Genomic DNA, 26,156 nt, shown 5'->3' with positions numbered 1-26,156 from the left:
CGTGATATGATTTAACGAAACCTCCTTTGTTAATGGCGGTCCAGTTATCATTTTATTCATTTTTTTTTCTTGCACTGTCACTAAACCAGACGAACCAAATCAAAGTACCCCGCCCTTGTAGATCACATCTGTCAAGGAACCAACACTAGCTCCACACTTTTTTTATTTGCTTTTTTTTTTTACTTTTGTTTTTATTAATTTTTTTATTCTAATTTTTTTTAGAATCGTTTTGAATTTTCATTTTGATCTAGATTTATTTTTATTTTCATTTGTATTTTTGAGGGGAAATGATTGGCCACCATAGATTTACCTTGTACCGGTATTGGGAGGAATTGCCTCTAAGGAAATTAACGTTCAATGTACATGCTCCGAATCATTCAATCATAAAACGTTGGTCAGCTACCAAACTCTTATGTATGAAACTTAATAGAGATGGGACTACGCTAATGTTTTATTTGGATGTATGAGATACTCTGGGAAAATGTGAAGTAATTTCATAACCTTTAAGGCACAAAATTCAGCCTTTTTTTTTACTTTGGGTCGATTTGACTTGTCCACATTTGTTATTGTATGTATGCTGTCTTCGACTTCAGCTGGGATCGTAAATATAGACCTGCGTATTTCTCATCAAGAAAGAATATAAAGCCTAATATCGATAGACATTGAAAGTAAGTATTTGCAATTTGTTGACATTCTAACACTAGATACATAAATTTACCTACCTTTTGAAAATATTTGGATTCATTGCGTTGTAGTCTCTCTATGAGCAGCCTGTATTCACCTGTTCTGTCTCGTTCCCATTTCGACGAATGCTATGCGCAATTCTTAGAATTATGACGTCGATTATCCAGACGTAATAGTTCGATAACCCATTCTGCTCAACCTTCGCAAATGTTAGTTTTCGTGAGATGAACATTGACAACTAGCAGCATTATTTATAGTCCCGAAGCTTACACGAGTTGTCGATAACCATAAATAGGATATCTATATTTAGTAGGCCTATTATACTCCCTGTTGATACATCCTTAAAGGATATCCCACAGTTGTCAAGTTTAACATTATTCATGCAATCTACACCATAATATTATTGTCCTTACTCAAAGTGTTGCTGTACCATGTACATTGTCATATGTCTATGACTCAGACCACAACAAATTCAGCATTGATGAATGTAGTCCGTGGTCTCATCCCTTTTTTAAGATGTTGCATGCCTGGTCCTTTTTGGTCTAGATTCGATTTTGATGTGTGAAATTTCTTATTGGGGGCAATATGAGGAAATTAGATTAGCTAATAACACAACTCAAAATATTTATAGTTATATAATTTAATAGATCAACTTTTTAACCAGACATTTAACCAATGTTCCAGATGTGACGTGAAGAAAAGCATTGAACGAGATTACTGGATAATATTATAGAAGGTTGAATTTCGTGGAAAAATTTTGTTTCTGACATAAAGGCCATGGTCCACCATTTCCGGAGGTCAATCGTATCTTCCTCTCAGAAACGGAAATTGTTAAGCTAAGCTAACCAGTAATGTTCCGAACGTTTATTATTCGTGTTTGGAGATTACATTGACGACTCGCCTTTTTGCACCATACTGTAGAACGGTTTAAACTGAATCAAAAACTATCCATAAGTAGGCTACACCGTATTTCTCTTTAAGGACCTTATTAACAATATGAACAATTTTCGGGTACGCCTACCCCAATTTACAGACAGATAATAAACTAGTAACAAAATAATAATAAAAATGAGAAATTCCTACATGGATATACTTTTGAAATTGTGAACTTTTCGTAGAGTTCTAGTACTTCTGAAGACTATTTACATAATTCAAGGCACAAAACAACCTCCGAAAATGGTGAACAGTGGCCTTTAAGTGAGTATATAAGACCTACGTATTATTTTCTACTTTTACTTTCACTTTGTTATATTTTACCTCTTATTATATCTTCTATTTCATAGCCTACATAGATAAACCGACCTATATTATATAGGACTATACTGACACTATCAGCTGGATATTTGAGAGTATTCAAAGATCAACGTCCAAAATAATAAACGTTCACCTGATACCGATATCCTGACGCAACTGAGTGTGATGACAACTTGCCGCTCTCAAATAACCTAAGACAAATGAGCTTCCCCATGCCTAGAGAGAAAAAAAACACCCATGGCCTTTTCAAAATCTGGCTACTTTGAAATATAAAGATCCAATGCTTGGCTTCACGCTTGTCACTGTAACTTAAGATCTTATAGAAAGCGCAAAGAGTTTATTTTCTGTAATAATAATTGAAATACAAGTATAGATGTGTTTCGATTTCAAAATTCTTATCGGCTTAGTCTAATCAATTCATCTTGGTATATGATTTGCTTTAAAGGGATTGTAAAGAGGTATTTATAAACTTAATAAATGTATCGGGGACAACTCCAGTCTGCCTGGTTCTGCCTCCGTCTGTGTCTCAGTTTTTGGTAGCCTTTGTCTTCAAATATGTTAATCAATCTGCAAGAATTTAATTCAATGAAAGCTGCTTTTTGGGCCTTTGGTCCTTAGGAGATTGAGTTAATGTTGAGTACAAACAGAACATGAGGTCAATTTATGTTTTCTGTTTCGAGAATTGTGAAAGTGGTAATTTATTGTGGTAGTAAACATAACATGCCCGAAGCATAATTACGTAATATTAGTCTGATATTGTTAGATTTCATCAATTATTTGTAGTTACTTCCCTTCCGTATCAACAAATTCCATATTTCTGCATCATGGACTTTCAAAAACAACTTGTGCATGATGCAGAAAATGGAAAGAGAAGTTTGACGGAACATCAAGTGTATTTACAAACTTATTACTGATTTATCAAGTTTACGAAAGGTAGGCTTTGGAGCACCTGGGTAACATATTATTTCGTGTTTGTTGAAAAATGAAATGTATCTTTATGACTTTTTTTTTTATATTTTGACGATTTTTTCCCGCTTTTTCTGGCCTGTTACATGCATTGACCATTGTATAGAAAAATAAAAATCTTGAAGATGGAAATTGTCTCGTAGTATTGATAATTTGTATGTAGTTGATTTTGGTTCTTTATCTTTTATAGTCAGAAACTTACTACACCTTGTCATTTATGTAAAATGTAATTATAACCACGTATTGGCGCGGATTTTGCTATTTCTATTCCCATTTTGACTAAAAGCGAAACTCGCACTTTTGATCTGAGATGTTCAACTGCTTTTTCATACTGAATGATTCATGTGGATAGAGGAACCCCCAATTATACCCCCATTTTATTTCTAAAAAATTTAAAATATGATTTTTATACTTTTTGCCCTCAAAAATGTGTCAGAATGCAGTAAATCAATTCTATGTTTCGTAACTATCACATGTTAAATGTACTTAATACTAATTAGTCCGACAAATCTGGCTCTACCCAGTTCCTCCGAAGAGATATTCGGATGGAATATCGAAACTGAGCTAATGTCGATTTTCATCGGCGTCGATATTTTTTAGGAATTTTCACCATTACAAAAGCCTAATTTGGCAGAATGTTTGGTGTCGAGGAGTAGGTTGAACTTACGGAGTTATACGAAGCATGGACAAACATATCCCTTGAATGTATTGTGGTACCGTGCGGGGCACAGAGGCATTGCAGGATGTTCGACAATATCTTGATCGACATACCAAAACTTATAATGTCTGGCCCTATACCCAATTCTGATATCTCATCCAAATATCACGTCGGAAAAACTGGGTTAATAATAATATACTAGATAATAGTCGTCAGAATACTCAATAAAGACTACAAATAACATTTTTAATCAAATAGTCTATGGTGCTCTATAAGTTGAAGGAAAGGACTTAGTGATCGGACAGACTGACGCTATTTTCCAAGAATCTTCGCATTATCAGGATCTCTTAACTTTAATTTAAATTCTTAATTATATTCAGACGAATTCTGCCCCTTGCCATGTCTACCAATGTCTTGACAAATGTAATTTTGTAAGAAAAGCAAACGATACATATGAATACTTCATGTGAAAACTTCATGCAAACGTGAAAGCACAATCGTAAGGAATAGTCGCAAAGGTTTTAAGTGGCAGTCATAAGTACATGTATATAAATAAGCTTTTCGTATTAAGCTAAGATTTTATTGTGATGCTATATAAGTAGGTTAACGTGATAACAAAGAAAGAAAAATCCATAACCAGAAAAACTAAACCTAATCCGATGAAGTGTGTATCTAATAGGACTTTAAATTAAGCTGAAAAATAACAAGTGATAACTCACGAAAATACAACAAGTGCTAATAACCAATAACCAACATTATTTTCAAAACCATTGCAAATCCATTGTAACTAATACCATTTCAATTGTAATGGTGAGGATGACAATAAAATGGTAATATTTCAATTACAGTAAGTATAAACTTTTATATATAATAACATTAACAGTATAACTATTACAAAAATATACTGACATTATTATGGTTTTACCGTTATAGTAATAGTTATACTGTTATTGTTATGGTTATACCGTTATTATAATAGTTATACTGTTATTGTAATTGTTATACTTTTATTGCAATGGCTATACTTTTATGTATAACCATTGCAATAAAAGTATAACAATTACAATAACGGTAAAACCATTACAACGACAGTATAACAATAACAATAACGGTATAACCATTACAACGACAGTATAACAATAACGGTATAACCATTACAACGACAGTATAACCATAACAATAACAGTATAACCATAACAATAACAGTATAACTATTATAATAAAAGTATAACCATTACAATAAAAGTATAACCATTACAATAACGGTAAAACCATTACAACGACAGTATAACAATAATGGTATAACCATTACAACGACAGTATAACAATTACCTTAACAGTATAACTATTATAATAAAAGTATAACCATTACAATAAAAGTATAACAATTACAATAACGGTATAACCATTACAACGACAGTATAACACGTACATTAACGGTATAACCATTACAATAACAGTATAACTATTATAATAAAAGTATAACCATTACAATAAAAGTATAACAATTACAATAACGTTAAAACCATTACAACGACAGTATAACAATTACATTAACCGTATAACCATTACAATAACAGTATAACTATTACTATAACGGTAAAACCATAATAATGTCAGTATAAATATTACAATACCTATTACAATAACGGTATAGCCATAATAATGTCAGTATAACTCTTACAATAACGGTATAACTATAACAATGGCAGTATAACTATTACAATAACGGTATAACAATTACAATAATGATAAAACTATTACAATAACGGTGTAACCATAACAGTATATGGCAGTATAACTATTACACTAACGGTAGAACAATTACCATAACGGTATAGCCATTATGATCAAAGTATAACCATAATGTCAGTGTTACTAATACAATAACAGTATAACCATTACAATAATTGTATAACCATAACCATAACAGTATAACTATTACAATAACTGTATAACCATAACAATAACAGGATAACCATTACAATAACGGTACAACCATAATGATGTCAATATAAATATTACAACAACTATACAATAACGGTATAGCCATAACAATGTCAGTATTATAACTATTACAATAACGGTATAACTATTACAATAATGATAAAAGTATTACAATAACGGTGTAACCATAACAGTATATGACAGTATAACTATTACACTAACGGTAGAACAATTACCATAACGGTATAACCATAACAATAACAGTATAACTATTACAATAACAGTATAACCATAATGATATCAGTATTAATGTTACAATACCTATTACAATAACGGTATAGCCATAATGATATCAGTATTAATGTTACAATACCTATTACAATAACAGTATAACCATAATGATATCAGTATTAATGTTACAATACCTATTACAATAACGGTATAGACATAATGATATCAGTATAAATATTACAATACCTATTACAATAACGGTATAGCCATAATAATGTCAGTATAACTCTTACAATAACGGTATAACTATAACAATGGCAGTATAACTATTACAATAACAACATAACCATTACTTTGACGGTGTAACCATTACATTAACAATATAACAATTATTACAATTACGGAATAACAAAAACAATCACAATATAACTATTATAATAACAGTATAACTATTATAGTAACAGTATAACCATAACAATGACAGTATAACCATTACTATAACAGTTTAAATGTATAACAATAACTGTAGGACGATTACTGCACAGTCATCAGAATAGTGGAATGTAAATCACAACCTATAAAACTGACAATACATCAAAAATCACTTACTAAAACTAGACTTTGTTAAAATTTCAGAAGGAGAAGAGAAAGAGAATAAAAAGTAGAAAGGAAGAGAAAGGAACGAATAAAAAACAAATAAAACTAGACAAAAATTGTTAAATCCTTACAATAGGTATTGCAAATACGTTACACTACAGTTTATTCACTCTATACCGGCATGCAACCGGATTAACGTAGAATACCGGTTTGTAGGGGTAATCGGTTAAGAGTGGAATAGTTTACTCAAAACAGTTACATGCCTTGTCAAGCATGAGTAATTGACAATGGAGTAATGTTCAATCATTGAAACAATGGAAATCGATTTAAACTGGATTAGTAATTAATCCTAGTTCCTTTAATATTTTTTTAAGTATTGGATTCATTTTGAAATGTCACCATTACTTTTCATGTCGTCAACGGATTACCGATAAATAATCTGGAGTTGCCGGTTTATAGAGACCATCTTGATGCCAGATTGCGGTTTAGATGGTGTTGGTTAATTTGGGGTTTCAGTATAGTTATAGTTATTCCGTCGGGACTTATGTCGGTTTAGAGGGAATATCGATTTGGAGGGGTTTAACTATATAGGTATTACCATTACAACATTTGTATTACCATTACAACATTTGTACTACCATTATAAAATTGGTAATACTATTACAATATTGGCATTACTAGTACAACATTGGTATGACAATATAAGTTTAATATTAGTATCAGCAGAATAATATTGGTTTATCCATTACAATATTGGTATTACTAGTTTTTTTTTTGAATTTTCAAGTTAGTATGTTGAATTTTCAAGTTAGTAACTTGAAAATTCGAGATACTAACTTGAAAATTCAAGATACAAACTTGAAAATTCAAGTTACTAATTTGAAAATTCAAGTTACTAACTTGAAAATTCAAGTTTCTAACTTGAAAATTAAAAAAAAATAAATTGAATGGCCCTAATACGCTTCCGTAATATTAGTATTACTAGTACAACATTGGTATTACAATATATGTATAACAAGTTTAATATTAGTATTACCAGAATAATATTGGTTTATCCAGTACAATATTGGTATTACAATTAAAATAACAGTAAATCCATTAGTATAGGAATCACAGAAAAGACATATAAATTACAGTAACATTGCTACGATTGCAAAAACAGTACAACCATTAAAATTATGGTATAAAAAATAAGACTTTGATAAGATTTTTAGTCATAAAGAATATCGCCGATATCAGCAATTCCACCATGTTTTTGGTGAAGATGATCATAGCATTCATCAGCACTAACAAATGTGGCTGTACAAAGCCAGCAAAAATCAACTTTACATGCATGACAAACTATATGGTTACATCCACGATTTTTCTCGATTGGGAATTCACACTGAGGACAAGGCTTTATTGTATCAGCATGGCTTCTTAAATACGCCTCGATTTCTTCTTTGTCCCTTTCTTGAGATTTGTACATAGCACATGACAGACCATCGTGGTATTCAATATGACAGGATGAACAGATCCTGATACCACACTCTTCACAAATATACTGGGTATTTTCTGTATTAGTTTTATAGATAACAGGACAATCCGGGGTTAGACAATGATGATATGTACCTCTTCCACTTTTCAACATAAATTTTGTTACAGCTGCTCTGATCAACGCCCGGGGATCTATCTGGACTTTAGTAAAACTGTGCTTGAAATCAACCCAAGTAAACGGTTCTTGACAGGACTCTTCGCTGCAGAGAATTGGAAGATCCTTACTCTGTATAGCAACCTGTATTTGTTGCTTAAAGCAGCCAAGACAATAAGCATGGGAACAATTCTCTAATCGGTAAAGTTCTGCCAAACTGTCAATTGGACAAATACAAGCACAACATTCTGGTAGTTCATCCCCTGGCTCACCAGCAGCAGATTCAGAATTATTAGCATAATGAAAAGTTTCAAGAAGAGAATCAGACAGACCATCAATTAGTTGACAGGCTTTCTCCACGGCTCCAGATTCACCAATGATCTTCACTGTTTGTCTTTTATGATTTAAAAGAATTGACTGTAGACCAGAATCTTCTACAAGGTTTTCTAGGGTTAACCCATATTGTTTGATCAGAGTTTTCATCAAACCCCGTGGACGTCTTGGACCCCTCAAGTCTATCTCTTTCCAACCCCCATTCAATATATCATTCCGGTAGTTTTGTAATTCCATCTGAGCTGTGGCAAATTTGGCCATGGGTCCAAAAATTCTAATAGAATTTGTCCTTTCATCCATTATGATCACTGTTTGGGTTTTTTCTTCAACTTTTTGAACAAACTGTCGTCCATGTCTAAGGAACAGATGGCGATAATTCTCATTTCTCCAGCATTCAATCACCTCCCCTTTCAAAATACCATCTAATATGGCTCTTGTCTGAGCTAAGTCTGAAGAGGATTTGCTGTATAGATTCAGAATCACTCGCCCGTTGTTCAATTCTTTTTCATGAAATTTGAAATCGAGAGTCTTATGAAGAGCCTCTACAGCTTCATCAATAGATGATTTCATGATACGATACACTTGTTGTGAAATGTTGATAGAAGATGATACATCTGGAATCATTGTAACTGGTTGATTATTAATTCTCATAACACCATTTAAACCTCTACAAGCCAGATAACCATCTTCTGCTGAATAAAATTTAGCATAAGCTACAAAGTTTATGTCTGTGTTCTTCTTCGGTTTCACAACATCTACAACAAATCCAGTTTGTCCATTAACATAGTTCGAAATATACACAGAAATTGCTCTTTTTATATTGTCTATATCGTCGACACTGGTAGCTTGTACTTTTTCTCTCACTACAGATACCCTTTGAATATTGGCTTTTGCTTCTTCAGATATAAAACTCAAACTATTACAAAGACTTTCTTTGATTTCAGCTTCTTTGGTATTTGGTGGCAAACGACGGAGGATCAAACCTGTTGAAGCATCATTGACGTCGATCTTCACTGTAATTCCTTTCAGAGAAAACAACCAAGATGAACAGCCTCGGCAAGATGTAAAGGATTGACATCAACAAACGCCATGTTCTTTAAGGGTCTTCTTAACCATGTTAATCGAGATTTGAACTGGAACTCACGTCTTTCTGACTGTTTGATATCTGGGATTGCTACATCGACATTATCGTTTTCAGTTTCCTTCACAGCAAGTCTAGCTGCTACATCTGAAGAAAATGTAACACAACCCCATCTACCATCCGGTCTTTTATATTCCCAACAATCTACAATTTCTCCAAATTTTGAAAATTTCTCCTTGATATTTTCTTTCGACGAAGTTTTACAATTGGGCTTTGTTATATATACAGAGCGGTAATCAAGGGGCATCAGAAGCAAAGTACCCTCTCCTCCTTTTCCCAGAACAATTCGAACTCCTCCAGTCCTGGTACGCTTAGAACCCAACTGAAATTCTTCTGTCTTCATTAAAACGGGCTGTATAGCTTCATGTCTCCATTTAGCAATTACCTGCTTGGCCGTTTCATTCAATGAAGAAGTATAGAATCTCACTTCACCTCTATCTCGATCAGCATCAATCATCACAATACAACCACAGATCTGTGTCAACATCTCTTCATATTTTCTTAATTTAGTAAATCGTGGACCAACAAACATGGAAAAAGAGCTTGATCCAAAATATTCTGTGTGGACAATCGAAATTCGTTTACTTTTTACGTTTTCTATATCAAAATGTAGTTTCATCATTCCTTGTATCCATTCTTCTCTGACTGGTGTGACGGTAGTAATAAAATCAGTTGACGTTCTTAAAACATTGCAAAATACCACCCACTCACTAGAATCATTTAAAACTTTGAGTGATGAAGACGGGTGAATAAAGACCTGCTGATCTAGACTTGGTACAAAATATCCAGCCTTTCGATGACCAGTAAAGTGAGCAATGTTTTCTGTGAAAGCTAACAGAATGATCTTTTGAAAACTTTCTGCGAGGCCTTGGTCTTGTGAAAATTCTTTCTTTACTTCGATTCCAAGTTCTCTCTTCAAAATACCTGATATTTCTGAAACGGTTTCAAAGACCCCTCGTATCACTTTGTTATTAACGTAATTGTCAAAGCACCATTTATTTCTCTTGTCGTCAGTCTGAGCAATCCACACTTTGTACACTTCGAGTAGCGTAAAGCAATCACCTTGATGTTGACAGAATTGTGTTTTGACCAAATCGCTATTGTCCTTTTCACTATCAGATCCACCACGATAGAAAAGTGAACCACCAGAACTAATCAAAGACGCCAGAACTAAAGCATCATACACAAACCCTTTATCAAATCCTTTCTTGACAATTGAGCTCAATCTTGGTTCAAAGGGAACCTTGGCCAGCCAGTTACCATGGTCTGTTATCTTTCCATCTTTTACGGCATTCAACTGAACCAGAGTCTTCAAAGCTGAATTAAGAGCATCTTGAGATGGCGATTCTACAAAATCACCCTCAAAAGGATTAATACCAAATTGTAAAAGTTTTAATAAAGCCTGTCCCAGATGAACTCTTAATATCTCAGGAACATTGGATTTCTTCATATCATAGAAAGTTTGTTCTGTGTACAGTCGAAAACATTTCCCAGGAGCAGTTCTACCAGCACGACCTTTCCTCTGTTCGGCTGAACTTTGACTTATTACATTAACTGCCAAACAATTGATGTTTCTTTTGGCGTCAAAATTCATTTCTTTAGCCAAACCTGTATCAATTACATATTTGATTCCTTGGATAGTGATGGATGTTTCAGCTGTATTCGTTGCAAACACAATTTTTCTTTGGTTTTCTGGTAGAGGTTGAAACACGAGTTGCTGCTCTTGAATATTCAACTGCCCATGAAGAGTCAAGCATTTAAAACTATCGTTAGTTTTACCAAGTTTTGTTTCCAAACGTTCTTTACATTTCTCTGTCTCTAATGGTGTTGTCATAAATATAAGAATATCTCCAGGGCCTTCGTCTTTATGGACTTGAATGGCCATCTTTACTGCTTCCATTTCATAATCATCACTAGATTGTTCCTGTTCCGTTTTCCACACAACATCAACAGGGAACGTTCTACCAGCTACTTCTATAGGCATACTAGATTTGAAGTAGTTTGAAAATACTTGTATATCAATAGTAGCTGAAGATATGATGACTTTTAAATCTGGTCTATGTGGTAGACATTTCTTCACAATACTCAACAACAGGTCAGTGTAGATGCTTCGCTCATGAGCTTCATCAATAATTATCACAGAGAATTTGGTGAAGAGAGGATCTTTTAAACATTCGTTAAGCAGTGTATGATCAGTCATGAATACAATCTTGGTATCTTTAGAAGTCTTTTGTTTTACCCCTGTTCTATAACCAACAGTTTTACCAAGATTAGACAACATTTCGGTTGATACTCTGTTAGCAAGGCTTACACAGGCAACTTTTCTAGGTTGGGTGCACACAACCATCTTATCCTTTAGCAAACCAGATTCAAACAAGTACTGGGCTATTTGGGTACTCTTTCCAGATCCGGTAGCACCTCTCAGGATGATAACTTGGTTGTTGGCAATACAGGATAATATATCTGATCTTCTAGCATAGATCGGTAAAGCTGTATCAAGACGGCAACATTCTATACTGAACTGTTTACTCAATTGTTGAATATATTCTTTAAAATTCTCAATATTTTCAGACTTGCTGATGTCAGCGGTAATCTTTTCGAAATAGTTTTGGTATTCCAATTTTTGTGACTTCAGTTCCTCCAACTTTGCTTTGATAGCGTCTCGTTCGGCTACTTTTCTGTTGTATTCTTTAACGGATATATTGGGGCTGATGACGAATTCTTCTAATCTGTTATTTGCATCATTGATTTTAAGTTCATGATGTTCTATACGTTGTTTGGATTTGGTTTTGATACCAGAGAGAACCTGCTGTATCATTTCTCTTTTCGAGGTGGATTCTGTTGATATTGGGATCAAGGAACAAACCACATTGGTTGGACTGTTTGTGTTGCTCTCTTCCAACTGTCTGATTACTATGTCTGCTATGGCCTCACTTTGTACCTTAATTTCTATATTGGTTGAGGATCCATCTTCACTTAATACTGAGGAAACCAACTGAAATGGATAAATAGTTCCTGTACCCATCCGCGCTCTGATAAAACCCACAGCATCTTGGCTCTTCAATGCATCATCAATACTCAAATAAAGTGTCGTCTCATGTATTTCAGGTGTAGATTCTACCTTCTTTTTCTTTTTCGTTTTCTTTTTGGTTGCTTGGGCTGATTCCTGTCCTTTAGATGCTTCTTTTTCTTGAATTTTAGTCTTCTTTATCTTTTTCTCCAAATTAACATGGGCTAAATCATGATAAATGGGTGGTAAAAGATCCCTAGTGTAACATAAAACTTCAATTTCGGATGAGCTGTTGGTTTTCCTAAAATATTTTATCACTTTATTAGCTGAGGCTTTAGAGTGAAACAAACCTAAGACAACTTTGCTGTTGCCAGTTTTCATAATTGCTTGAATATCATACTCGATAGATGTGAGACTTCCAGTTCTAGATTTTAAATAGGCTCCATAATCAAAAGATTCGTCAGACTTTCCCTTGAATATAAAGAAAAGAAACGTTTCCTTCTTTTCAGTCTTAGGCGCTATTTTCTCGGGTTCTCTAGACACATCAGAACCAAATGAATCAAGTTCGCAGTCACCTTTACTGGATGTAGTACTGGACTCTCTTCTTCGTGCATCACGACCCTGGCCTCTTCCGCGACCTTGTCCTCTTCCACGACCTTGACCTCTTCCACGACCTCGTCCTCGAGCTCTTCCTTGAAAACCATCTTTTGAACCTTTGTTTGGAAACTGTGGTGGAGTGCTTTGCCTCGACGAATTCTGAAAAATGTTAAGCATAAGGCTAAGTTCCCGACTAACTTTAAGAGATTAGAATGTTATTTTTTTTATTGTACTTTAAGGGGTCATAAACAAATATCCTTCATAATTTTTTGTGTAATTAATTTTAAGGATGCATTAGGAAGATGCCAATATGTTTTGAGTATTTATATACATGTATATGATTTATCTATAGCTAGGAAAACGAAATCAGAGCTCAGAAACGCGTCACATACAAAATGTACTATAAGAAAAGCTATAAAGTTTTAGAATTATTCAGTAGGTAAAAATTGAAAGAATGAATTTATCATACATACCGAGGCTAAAGACTGATTTGATGTAGAATCGAGTCGTATCAGGTTTGTATCATGTATAGGCATATTAGGAAAAGCATAATAGAGAGGAGGTGGTGGTGAAGTAAAACTCATAAGAGGTGGTACAGGATTTGGCAGTAGAGGCTGTCCTGGAAGAGGCAGTGGAAATGATGGCTGATTATGAATCATTTGGTAACTGGGTGGTAGAGAATATCCATCAAAAATTGGTTGTTGCTGTTGTCTATTATCTCGCCTATAGTCTGTATTTGGTTTGTTGCTTCTATTATGCATATAGTCTCTATTTGGACTATGTCTTCGATCTCCATTTGGGATCTGTCTTGTGTCTTGTCTATAATCTCTGTTATCATCATATCTATAGTCTCTATTTGGGCTGTCTCTTCTATCATATCTATAGTCTCTATTTGGACTATGTCTTCTATCTCTATTTGGACTTTGTCTTGTGTCTTGTCTATAATCTCTGTTATCATCATATCTATAGTCTCTATTTGGGCTGTCTCTTCTATCATGTCTATAGTCTCTATTTGGACTATGTCTTCGGTATCTATTTGGGCTTTGTCTTCTATTTTGTCCATAATTCATGTCTCCATCTCGTGTTCTATAGTCCGGACCATAATCTCTATCTCTTCGACTATCATTTCCATATAGATTGCTGTCTCTACTATCTGAAATACATGTTAACAATTTCCAAATTATATCGGCGCTCAAAAGTAATAGGGGGCTAAAAGGGAAAAGAAAATAACGATTCAAGATAAGTGAGATGACATTTAAAAAAAAATCAGGTGTTTTTACCCTATAGAGGTTAATTTTGACATTTGGTTTGGGTATAAGGGTGGGGTGGAAATGAGACGCTTTGTAGTTCAACATCAAAAAAATATTGACAATATTAATTCAAATTGTTCTATTCAATCAGGTTATATTCTCCGAAATCAAAAAGATGGAGGGAAAATCTTGGAGAAAATCACAAAATAGTAAAGATTTAAAGGGGGAAGGGGATACTGAAATTAATCAAGATATCTGAAATGTTGTGAACAAAATCCTTATCGCTACTGCCGCTACTTCATAACTTTAATCAACTTGGTTACCAACCATATCTCAGGTGATTTATTATCAAAAATACTGCAGGTATTTATACTATATACAATAAAGAAATCATTACCTTGTCTATGGAAATTTCTGCCTTCATCGCGAAATCTATCATTTGGGTTCCCATGATCACCGCGATCTCTGCTTGTGTGGCTCCTACGACCCCGTCCTCCACCTCTGCCACCACGGCTGTTGCCAGGACAGAACTGTGCACCTTTGTTTGGTCTACTCATATCGTTTACCAACTTGTTTTTGGGGCAGTAATTCTGAAATACAGTGATGAGATTCTTGGAAATGTCGGAAATGTTGCTAGTGTTTTTATTGACTTCAATACCTATATTGTCATTAAAATACTTGAAAGTCCCCCTTTGTGTATAATTCGTCACCAAATTCCCTTGATTACAAATTTCACCCCCGAGAATTTCGACCTTACCCCTGGGGGTGCATATGGATCCCGATTGAGAAGCACTGGTCTACATTCAGGAATAGCACAGTTAATGCTGCTTTATAGACAAGGTCTAGAAGTAAGGTAGACTCAGTATACGCGGATTGGTCAAAAAAGGTTTTGGCCAACCTAACTTACAATTATCGCACATAGATAACCATATACCTTGTATTGGAAGGAAGGAATTGCCCTTAAGGAAATCAATATTCAAGTCACATGCTCCATCAAACAGGTAGGCCATTTTTCACCAATCATACTTTAATATTTCTCAGACACGGAAATTTTTTTAGCTATGCCAATCGGTTATAGTTTTTCAAAGCTCACCGTCGAAATTTGAGCCTTCAAATCAATGTTATCCGCGATTGAATGTTAAAATGACGACTCGTCAATTTCAGATACTCTGTGGTATATAGAAAATACGTATATATATAGTAGAAGTGAGTAAAATTCCTAGATTTTCGTACATTTCAAGTACTTCTGAAGACTATTTACATATTTTCAAGATTAAAATCAACCCCCAAAAATGTCACACATATACCTTTAATCTGCCCTTCGTGACAAACGCTATGCTGTGAATATTTTTTTAGAGTGACCCCAGAGAAGTTTTTTTTCTGTAAAGAGTTCGATATAAGAAGTATCTTAAGAAAAGTGATTATATGGAAAATAAACCAGTAAAAGGTTTCACAGATATTGAATTGTGGTCCTAAAACTGTGTGCTACAGGCTGTGTACATGAAGTCCCTCGACAGTTTGAAATCGAAAAAGAGCAGATCGCTCTCCGACATGGCCCTATTTGCGCATTTAGCCTTATTAGCATTAGGTGCAGAAACGTTGGACCTTTAATTTTATTCATTCTAAAACTTTTTGAACTACCCTCGTATGCCTACGGCTACTCAAAAGGTGGGCAAATTGTCTTCAGTATGAATGTGCCAACTTTTAACCTATATTATATTTAACCTAATATGGTGCCCTTTCAAAATATACAAAGCAGTGAGAATTTTGTACGATAAAATCTTATTAAAAAACTGACGTTCACTTTATATTTAAGATTGGGGAAGTGACCCTTAATATGATATCTTATATCTTGTTTAACCTAATATCACGCCCTTTCAAAATATATAAGGCTCAACAATTGTATGATGGGTCGTATTTCATGCCCGAAATTGTAATTCTCAATGGAAAAGCAGAAGGACGGAGAATTTGCTTGTGAAAAATGATAAAAATTTGAACTTTCTTTTGAAGGAATTGTGTGATTTTCGTACATTTCTGATACTTCTGAAGACTATCTACATAAAATATTCAAGGCACAAAACAACCTCCGAAAGTGGTAAACCATTGCCTTTGTAGCGAGTATACAAGGCCTACGTATGATATTCTACTTTTGCTTTCAAATTGTTATATTTTATATATACACAACTCTTTAATACGGGACTTATGAATGTGCCCATGACAGTGATTGATTAAAGCGTTTGAGCTTGTTGATATTACTATTTTGAATTGGCGGCTGTAAATATGCGACCGGCTTGACAGCTCGAATCGGCGGCTGCGCAAAAGGGGTCAGATTGTCTTCAGTTGGTCGCTGGGCCAAGCTTAGAATCAGGAAATCATAAAATAAATACAGCATCTACTACTGATCGGCCAGCCACCCCAAAAATAGAATAATGCATATCAATCGGAGATATGACGAGAGGTGTGATATCTAATCAACAATGAATATAATACAAAGCCTATTACAATGGACAATTCTAACATTAAATAAACAAGTTTACCTACCTAAACTATTCATAATAGATGTAGTTTTTCTTTGATCAGGCTGTGTTCATCTGTCTCGTTTCAATTTCGACAAATTATAATGCTATGCGTATTTCTTAGAATTCTGACGTAAAATTTCGGGTAGGTCTACACCCAAAGAATAAACTAGTGAAAAAGATAAAACTTTGAACTTTTACTTTTACTTTCAATTTATTAGGGTATACCTCTTTTTATAATCTTAAAAGTAGGACGTAAAACTCCATTCATTTTATTTCATTTCATTTTTTATAATCATATGGACTCAGACCACTAAAACTTTTTATGCAAAAGAATTTAGTCCGTGCGATTTCAAAACATATATATATGTTTTTGCATGCCCATTTTGGTAAATTTTCTATCTTGAATTCAAAAATCAATGTACAAGTAGAACATGAAGCAAAATTTATGTTATTTGTTTTGAGAATGGTGAAGATGAAAACTTGTTGTGATAGTGACACTATTGAAGACCTACTGCTATAATAGTAACATGAAGCGTTGAAGTAGGAGTCGTATATACGGCTCTGGTTGAGTATTGTAACTTAATATTAGTCTGATATTGTTAGATTTCAATTAATATTTGTAGTTACTTCCCTTCTGTATCAAAAAATCCCCTATCATTCATATGACTGATGTAGAAAATGGAAAGATAGATTTGAAAGGGTCATTTCTCAAGTATGATTATCAACTTGATTTATATAGAATTCCCCAATGAAGGGTATACTGCTTATAGTGTAAAGTACATGTATAATGGTCAAACCGTTATTGGTTTTCAATGCAATGCAATATTAAAAACCTATAGCCACTTGTGCGGTTCGACTTTTATTGCAAACTATTTCGTTTACTGTTTTAATTGGAATAGCCTACTAACTATAAAGTACCACATCAATTGCAACAAATAATTCATAGTATTTAGATAGTAGATAGCAAACAGGTTAATTTCTTGTTGACTAATGGTAGGCTCAGGAGCACCGATGGTTTTATTTGGTGTTTGGTGAAAAGTGAAATCTACCTTTTTTATATTTTCAGGATTCATAACAAACATTGACCATTGTATAGAAAAATAAAAATCTTGAAGATGAAAATTGTCTCGTAGTATTGATAATTTGTATGTGGTTTGCTTGATTTTGGTTCTTGTATAGTCAGAAACTTACTACACCTTGTCTCTCATCTGGAAAATGTAGTGTTAACCATATATTGGCGGGATTGCAGCATTGCTAATATCAAGGATCAAGGATTTTAATACAATGGGTCGTGAATATGAATACGCGGCGACATCTAGCATACAATATTCTCGAATCACACATTTTTCATTCTTTTTGTCTGTTTTAAGATGGTATTGGTATCACAATTCATCCACGAAATTCCATAATTTCGTCGACCATTATACTTTGCATTATAAGCAGTATACCTTTCATTGCGGCAGTTCGTTTTAAATATATACGTTGATTTTCATTCCCCTAATCCGAGATGAACACATTAGCCAATTTAGGCAGTTGTATATTGATAGCCCGAAAAATCTGGCCCTATCTGGTTCCTCGGACGTGATATACGGATGGGATCACACGGCACCAATATACAGGCGAGGGTTAGGATTAGTTTACGTAGAAGGAAAAATTCCTAACACTCGACAGTTTTGAGGTACGGTGTGAGGCATTGGGGCATTGTATATTCGATAATGCCTTGATGGAATTGCAATTTGGCTTGTAACAGGGTGGAAATTCTCAAAAACTAGCGGCCCCAATGTGGGTCGGAGCAACTCGTTTTATGTGCCGATATCCCATCAGTATATTATGTCTGGGCGACGGGTAGGGCAAGATTGTGATGACTAAAGTAGATGTTGCTAGCTTGGAAGCTAAGGAATGACCAGGGAACATATAATCAATTTGCGACTTTCATATATACGTATACATATACATATATATACATGCATTATTGTCATTGATAAATCTTTTGCATAGTAGTAATGTCTACGTCTTTACATTCACTCGGTCGGACGCGGGAGCGTCACACTTCTGGATGCAAGAAGATGAAAATTCGTTCAAGGTCTTATAAATACACATGACTTTATTCATACCAATTTACAATATAATATTAATATTAATCTCATTTTATTTTAAATAAAACATACCCCGGTAACTGGTGTTAAATAGATACCATCTTCGATACACCAGGGGTTACCTGGTTCCTTATTCCAAGTAACAATATTGTTACCTTACTTTGTGTCAATTATCAATTTAAATGCTGAGTAGGAGTTGTATTAAATACATCTAGATTAGATTATAATTTCTCAGGCCGCCCAGAAACCCTGAATTTTTATACCAAAGAAATGACAGGTATGTTTTCAAAATCCTGTTTAAATCTCAATGTACGTTGTTGAAATATTTGGATTAAAATTAACATGAAACGAAAATGTTCATCAAAAAAAAAAATGAATGAAATTGGTTTTTTATGCTGTGGCTGTTTTGTCTTCTTTTTCTACTGTTTGGTCCCTTTTGCCGAAACGCATAAATCTTTTTTCCTGCTCGCCGTCCCTCTTTCCAAAGCGCATAAATCGTTTTTCCTGTTCGCCTTCTCTCTTTCCAAAGCGCATGAATCGTTTCTCCTCTTCACCATCTCTCTTGCCGAAACGCATGAATCGTTTACCAAAGCGCATGAACCTCTTCTGTTCTTCAGGTTCATATTCTGGGTCATCAATGTCACGTCCAAATCTCATGAATCTGAAATGTATTTCAATTTTATTCATTTTAAATAAATAACAGGCGTTTCACTGACAATTTTCAGATTAAAATTACGTAAGAAATTGATTAATCAAAACGAATTGTGGTTCTTCTTAAGGTGCAAAAGAACAAAGTTCCGATGGCCAATGGTGCTGTACTTTGTGTGATTATTGACACAGCTGAAGAAGCAAATCGGACCCGAAACTCGTTTGTCTGCTTCTTTTAGTTTCTATTGTATCTATCTGGTGCGGACCATACAGCGCACTTCGTCTATTCGAACATTTAAACTTATTTCAAACATTCGCTATAATGTTTTGCCGTTCGAGTTGAATTTTGAATGGGAAAAGTTTTCAATACAAATACGTCTTAAGCAAATGTCGGATATCAATTGATCAATTATCAATGTCCAGACAAGAATTCATTCATGCATAACAAACGCCATTGTTATTCTATGATATGCACAGTAAAATACAATAAAACGCCAATAACCGTTGAATTCAATAATTTATGAAGGTCTGTTCGTCTCATCCTTCCCATGCCACAATTCCATAAGATCGAATGGCTTTTTTGAAAGAACTATTTCTCGGTGTTACCTTTTGCCAAATCGCATGAACCTTTTATCATAAGAATCAATATTATCAACATCTTCGTCATCCAAACTTTGTGTTTCAACTGATTTACCAAATCTCATAAATCGTTTCTCATCTTCGCCATCTCGTCCAAACCTCATAAACCTATAAAATACATGTTCAATTCTTAATAATATTGACTCCGAAGGTACATATAAGTTACATAATAACATTCTCTAATTATAGGTATGCAGATCCACAAACATTAATAAGGAAGACATGAAATGTGTCCAGCAGTCATGATGGAAAAGAGCGATTCGCTAATAAAGTCTTTCTACACTTGCACTCGACACTCGACAATTTATAAAAATAGATGAAGTAATCTGTATGTCTATAGCCCTTTAAAGGTTAGTATATATGTCAAACTCCACGAAGTTTAACCAAACCAAGCAAGTTATATGTTTAACTGATTGCTTCGGTTAAACAGAAGCTCGGTAGTTTTTTGCTACTGTCCGTTGGTATATTTGAGCCATGTTTTGTTAAAAACTGCTTTGTACTTTTTAGTACCTACTACAGCTATACACGCAATTGATGACACCAACTACCGTACAACAATGAAAGACAGAGACAGAAATGCTGGTAGACAAACCTTTTGTTATTATCAATGCTTTTACCAAATCTCATGAATCTCTTGTCGGGATCTCGGCCGAATCTCATGAACCTTTTTTCCTCCTCGCCATCTCGTCCAAATCTCATAAATCTTTTGCCGAAGCGCATGAATCTCTTTTCTTCTTCACCATCACGTCCGAATCTCATGAACCGCTTTTCAGCTTGTGGGTCTGTTGCGTCTCGTTTCATGATTTCAGAATTTTCTGAACTTTCTGCGTCTTTAGGTGCTACCGACGTTTCCGCTGACCTACGTTTACGATATAATATATCATTCTTATAAGGTCCATATTGCATAACAGGCCTGAAAGCACTGGCTAAGTCACTTAAAGATTCATCAACACCAGCACGACCAAATCTTAAAAATCTTTTATCTTCAAAGGTTGGACTTCTACCAATTCTGTAAAATTGACGACCAAATCTAAGGAAACCATCACCAGCTAATGCACGACCAAATCGTAGAAATCTTTTGTCGGCGCTTCCCCCATCTGAAAATATAATGTGAAAATTCAAAGTCAGGTTATCCTATAGAAAAAAATGAGAATCGAATGAATTATACCACCTTCAAACCGATTCTTACAGGACACATAACTGTTTCTCGTGAACTTATTGTCTTCATCATGTTTTGTCTGCAACAAATGTTGTTACTCCGCGGACATCGTATCACGAATACGAAGAATGGTGAATGGGGTGTGGATTGGACACGATGTTCCGCGGAGTGAGAAAGGGGATATTCGAATAAGGAATAAGAAATAGTCTTGGTGTTAAACTATTGTATCTGTATTTTATCTTTATTATGATTTCTAGACGTATACGTCAGCCTTTTTTGTATCCTTACATTTTTTTATTCTTAAATTTCCTGCCGATCAGATAATTCTGATAGTCTTATATAGTATATATACCGTATATAGTCTTGTCAACCTTAAAGTCTATGTTTGTTTACGTCTATTGTTGTAAGTTCAAATTCCATTTAAAAGAAAATAATTTGGTTGCGACACTGTAATTACCAGGTCGGCTTGATTATTATTTAATTATATTACTTTTCTTCACAAGAACCTACTCGTATTATAATTGCTTTTTGTTCTGTATTGTTATACTAGTCTTAAATAATTGAAAACAATGTAGTAGTTGACTTATTAATGTTGATGGCGAAACAAACCGAGCAGGTATTGAACCTTCTTGTTACCAAATATGAAGTCATACACTAAACACTAGTGCAGCACTGGTCCAGCCTTGTTTGTTTCGGTTGTAGGAAATTTAAAAAAAAATTAAGAATAGAAAATGATGAATATACCTAGGTAAAGTTAGTTATACAAATGACTATGCTCTGAAAGCGGTATTGAGTTGACAAAGCTGGAAGATGGTCTTATCTTGAGCATGTCAAGTCACCCTTCCCACTGGGCTTAAAGATCAATGTTATCTTTTAAACCTGAATCCAATGTATTCTTTCCTTCAGAATTAAGAACAAGAAATTCATTGTGGTGTATAAAAAATGTGATTATAACTCCCAAACCAACTCATGTTGATTCTGTCAAACTTGATATAATATACGAGAGCTTTGTTCAGGAATGTCTGTTCATTCCACACCTGTCACATTTGATTCATGCTGCAATTCCAGATTTTACCATTCCTCTCGAACTCGTCACGCAGCGCCACCAGAGACCATAAGTTCAAGTGAGCTTTTCTCTTGCTTCACGTAAATAACATCTAACACGTATAACCCCCGGGACCAGTGACAAATAATTACTTGATCTCAAACAGGTGAAAAACAATCACACTAGCATGAAACTAAACGTCACCTGGGAGTAGGCTACCTCCCTTGATATTTCGTAATTCATGATTTTAATGATAAGTATTGATAGGTGTCGTCCATTTTTCTCCTCATTTCTTGACAATCCGTTTATATTCCGATTCCTTATGGACTTTCTTCTGAAGACAAAAGACGTTTTTCATATTCCATTATACCAACAGCAATCAGAAATCAGATATCTCACAATGTTTTCAAGCATAAAACCTTCGTTATTTAATGAGCAATTTTTTTCGAAACACATCTTCCAAAATAACAGGCATGGAAATTATTCACATGTCATTAGGGAGATTAGGTTAAATATGTTTTCAGGTGGTTCATCGGATTTCTAGAGAAAAACAAATCAATCTAACGCAAACTCACATTTATTGGGGAATCAAATCCGATTGCAAGTTAATTCTTTCTTTTTCTTATTGCTTCAAATTTAAATCAGTGTATCCTAATCATGAAATTAATGACGTTTCAGATTATGTATTGCCAGAAGAAAATTTGCTATCAACACGAATACATGCATTTTTATGAAAATGTTGCACCGCGTAAACCTTATCGCTAAATATGACATTTTGTTTACCTTGTCGAATCAGGCTATGAAATTTGGTACAAAAAGTAAACAACGGTATATGATTATCTTTTTAAAAGAACAAGCCTGACCGGTTGCTAATATTTGAAATTCTAATCATTTTAATCTCTAAATTTAATTATTATTGCCGTTGAAATAACATTACAAACGAATTTACATACTTACATACGTACTTTGTTTAATGAAAAAGAAATAAATGCTCATAATATTTGGATTTTTGAAATAAAAGCAATCATTGAAATTCGATTAACGAACAAAAGTAACAGAACAGAAATTATTTCCTTTTTTTTGGAAGTGATAAATGTGACGGCAGTTGTGAACTCCGCACTTCAAAGCTACATCATGATGTTTTAGCATGCTTCTTCTGGTAGCATGAGGCGGTCAATGCCATTTAGAGCGACAAGAATGCTATTTAGGGACTTATTTAGGGTAATATAAGGAATAAACTAATAAACCAACAGCACAGAATCATCCAGTTCAGCCAAACCAATGACTACCACTACCAGCAACTACATAGTTTGCGATATAAGCATAACATTGTCATTTACGAACCAGCCAGCTGACCAACCGTAATATAGGGATGGTCATATCTTCTATTTTGTTAAATAGAGTGCAACTACATTTAAAAAGATTGTTAGGGCTGGTTTGAGAGTTTAGAAAAGTTCTTTACCGTATAAATAAAAGATAGGTCTAGGGTGACACGTCCTTGCTCAGAAAGTGGGTCGTAACTGTTATGTAGACAAACTTATTTCAAATTACAACTGCCGTAACAATATCCTGAGCCTTTTTAAATCTATGCTTTAATTACTGTTTTTCATTCATGCGCCATTCAACAAGATAAATTCGTCCACTATTTCTCTTGTTTACTCATTACTGAATAGTATCGTGATATTTTCCTCTAGTAATTAGTATGTGAAGGCTTATTTCATCCTCTAACCTACATAAACGATTCAGAAAGACGACATTCTGACACCTTATCACAATCTATAAAGAAGTGGTTCGTGGATACGAATAGGTTGAAATGATGAAATATTAATTGATTAGTGAAAGGAATTATCCAGCCAAGACAAAGGCTGTTCAACTTGTCAAAACATAATCGACTATGAATTAAACATTTTAGTGGTTTGTGTACGTTAACCACGTCTTTACGACAGATTCAAGGGTTACTTTATAATCTACTTTTTGCTCTCTGCAAAGGTTTCAAGTGCATGACTGCCTAACAAAAGTCACAATTTCACCTACATTGCCTTCATGTTTTCACGGGTACGTACCTACATTGCCTTCATGTTTTCATAGGTACGTACCTACATTGCCTTCATGTTTTCACAGGTACGCACCTACATTGCCTTCATGTTTTCACAGGTACGCACCTACTTTGCCTTCATGTTTTCACAGGAACGTACCTACATTGCCTTCATGTTTTCACAGGAACGTACCTACATTGCCTTCATGTTTTCACAGGTACGCACCTACTTTGCCTTCATGTTTTCACAGGAACGTACCTACATTGCCTTCATGTTTTCAGAGGTACGCACCTACATTGCCTTCATGTTTTCCCTACATTTGCCTTCATGTTTTCACAGGTACGCACCTACATTGCCTTCGCGTTTTCACAAGTACGTACCTACATTGCCTTCACGTTTTCACAAGTACGTACCTACATTGCCTTCATCTTTTGACATGTACGCACCTTCATCTTTTCAATACAATAAACCTTTTTGTTGTCGTCCATAGCAATTTGTCACGATTTATGACATAAAAGAATCTGATATATCGTTAGTATATTGCATTACTGGTTTGTTTACGTCACAAATTCCAGTTTTGTGGTGGTAAGAAAGACGCAGTACTGTGTCCTCTGTGCTGTGTATTTTGTGGAATTATCGATGATAAACAGAAAATAGATAAAAAATAAATATCAATATCGTGCATATACCCAAAGTCTCCTATAAAGGAAATTCCACAATTTTCACTGCACCAGACATAGTACCTCGACAAGGACTTGACAGGAGAAAATTCTGTCTCCAAAAATGCTACATTATTATAGATTAAGTATAACGATCAAGATTTCAGGAATTCAATTAACATAGTCGACGTATATCTGCAATATATCTACTGATTGTTTTTCTTGATTTTTCTGACCCACCCACATTCATTCCTTTTAATCAGCAAAACATCTTACCATCACTTCAAGTTCGTGATGGCTATTCACCCAGTCCTTAATCATACAAGATCCTGCTGCAATTACATGATCATTATGCTTTCTTTCATTAATTATGTAACGGTTGAATTTCAAAATTCTTATAAAATTGTAAGAAAAAGGAGCGTGCGTGTTGGTAATGGCCGTATAACATTTCATTCAGAATGATATCTAGGGTTTTATCGTAAATTATTATATCATTTTTATGGAGCTCGTGAATGTTCATATCTTTTACTGTTTTAAGTAAAAGCAAGACATCAATATTGATTATATCATAATTATATTTTGATGAAATCGTATTAAATATATATTATTACAAGTAACTGAATTTGGCCTATAAAAGCTTATAAAACCCCGTTTCCAGAATGCAGGTATATCTTCTACGAAATTATATTAGATGGTGTGCTTGGAATGTGCTTTAAGTGGGAATGGGGCAGGGAAAGTAATAACGTGCCTAATTAATCTAACTATGCGTTGTCAATGGTATAGCGGTGAATGAATGAAGTTTTACACCCTACTTTTCTGCACCATGTGGGCTAATGAAGACGGGCAACGCCATGCAGGGTGCAATGGGGGAAATTTTGCCAGGTCATCGCTGCACTTACAAACTTCTGTGATACAAGAAAAGTGGATATTGCAGTCAAGGTATAAGTACGGAGTTCGCACGAGCTTGACATTGTCAAAATGGAGCCCGGATTAAGGGCGTGTTCTGTCTTTATGATGTTTTCTTCTGATATTCGTTTATCTCCATTGTAATCTATCA

At 34.5% G+C, this 26,156-nt stretch overlaps 2 protein-coding genes across 2 annotated transcripts; one reads left to right on the top strand and one right to left on the bottom strand.

The window, feature by feature from the left end:
- Positions 1-7,547: 7,547 nt before the first annotated feature.
- On the bottom strand, positions 7,548-15,308 carry LOTGIDRAFT_159405 (hypothetical protein; the record flags this gene model as incomplete). The annotated part of the gene is made up of 7 exons (XM_009053723.1): positions 7,548-9,322; positions 9,445-10,801; positions 11,876-13,207; positions 13,522-14,201; positions 14,696-14,888; positions 15,056-15,090; positions 15,206-15,308. 7 exons carry the CDS (start codon positions 15,306-15,308, stop codon positions 7,548-7,550), a joined length of 5,475 nt encoding a protein of 1,824 aa, XP_009051971.1.
- Positions 15,309-24,433: 9,125 nt separating this feature from the next.
- LOTGIDRAFT_69759 (hypothetical protein) lies at positions 24,434-24,751 on the top strand (the record flags this gene model as incomplete). Its single annotated transcript, XM_009053586.1, has 1 exon — positions 24,434-24,751. A coding segment is annotated over one exon (318 nt), but the record flags the coding sequence as incomplete, so codon positions are not given.
- Positions 24,752-26,156: the final 1,405 nt, after the last annotated feature.

The sequence above is a fragment of the Lottia gigantea genome (assembly GCF_000327385.1).
Source record: "Lottia gigantea unplaced genomic scaffold LOTGIsca_20, whole genome shotgun sequence".
In the NCBI taxonomy this organism is placed as follows: Eukaryota; Metazoa; Mollusca; class Gastropoda; family Lottiidae; genus Lottia; species Lottia gigantea.
The sequence above is the reverse complement of the archived record's forward strand: the minus strand, read 5'-3'. Positions and strand labels throughout refer to the sequence as shown.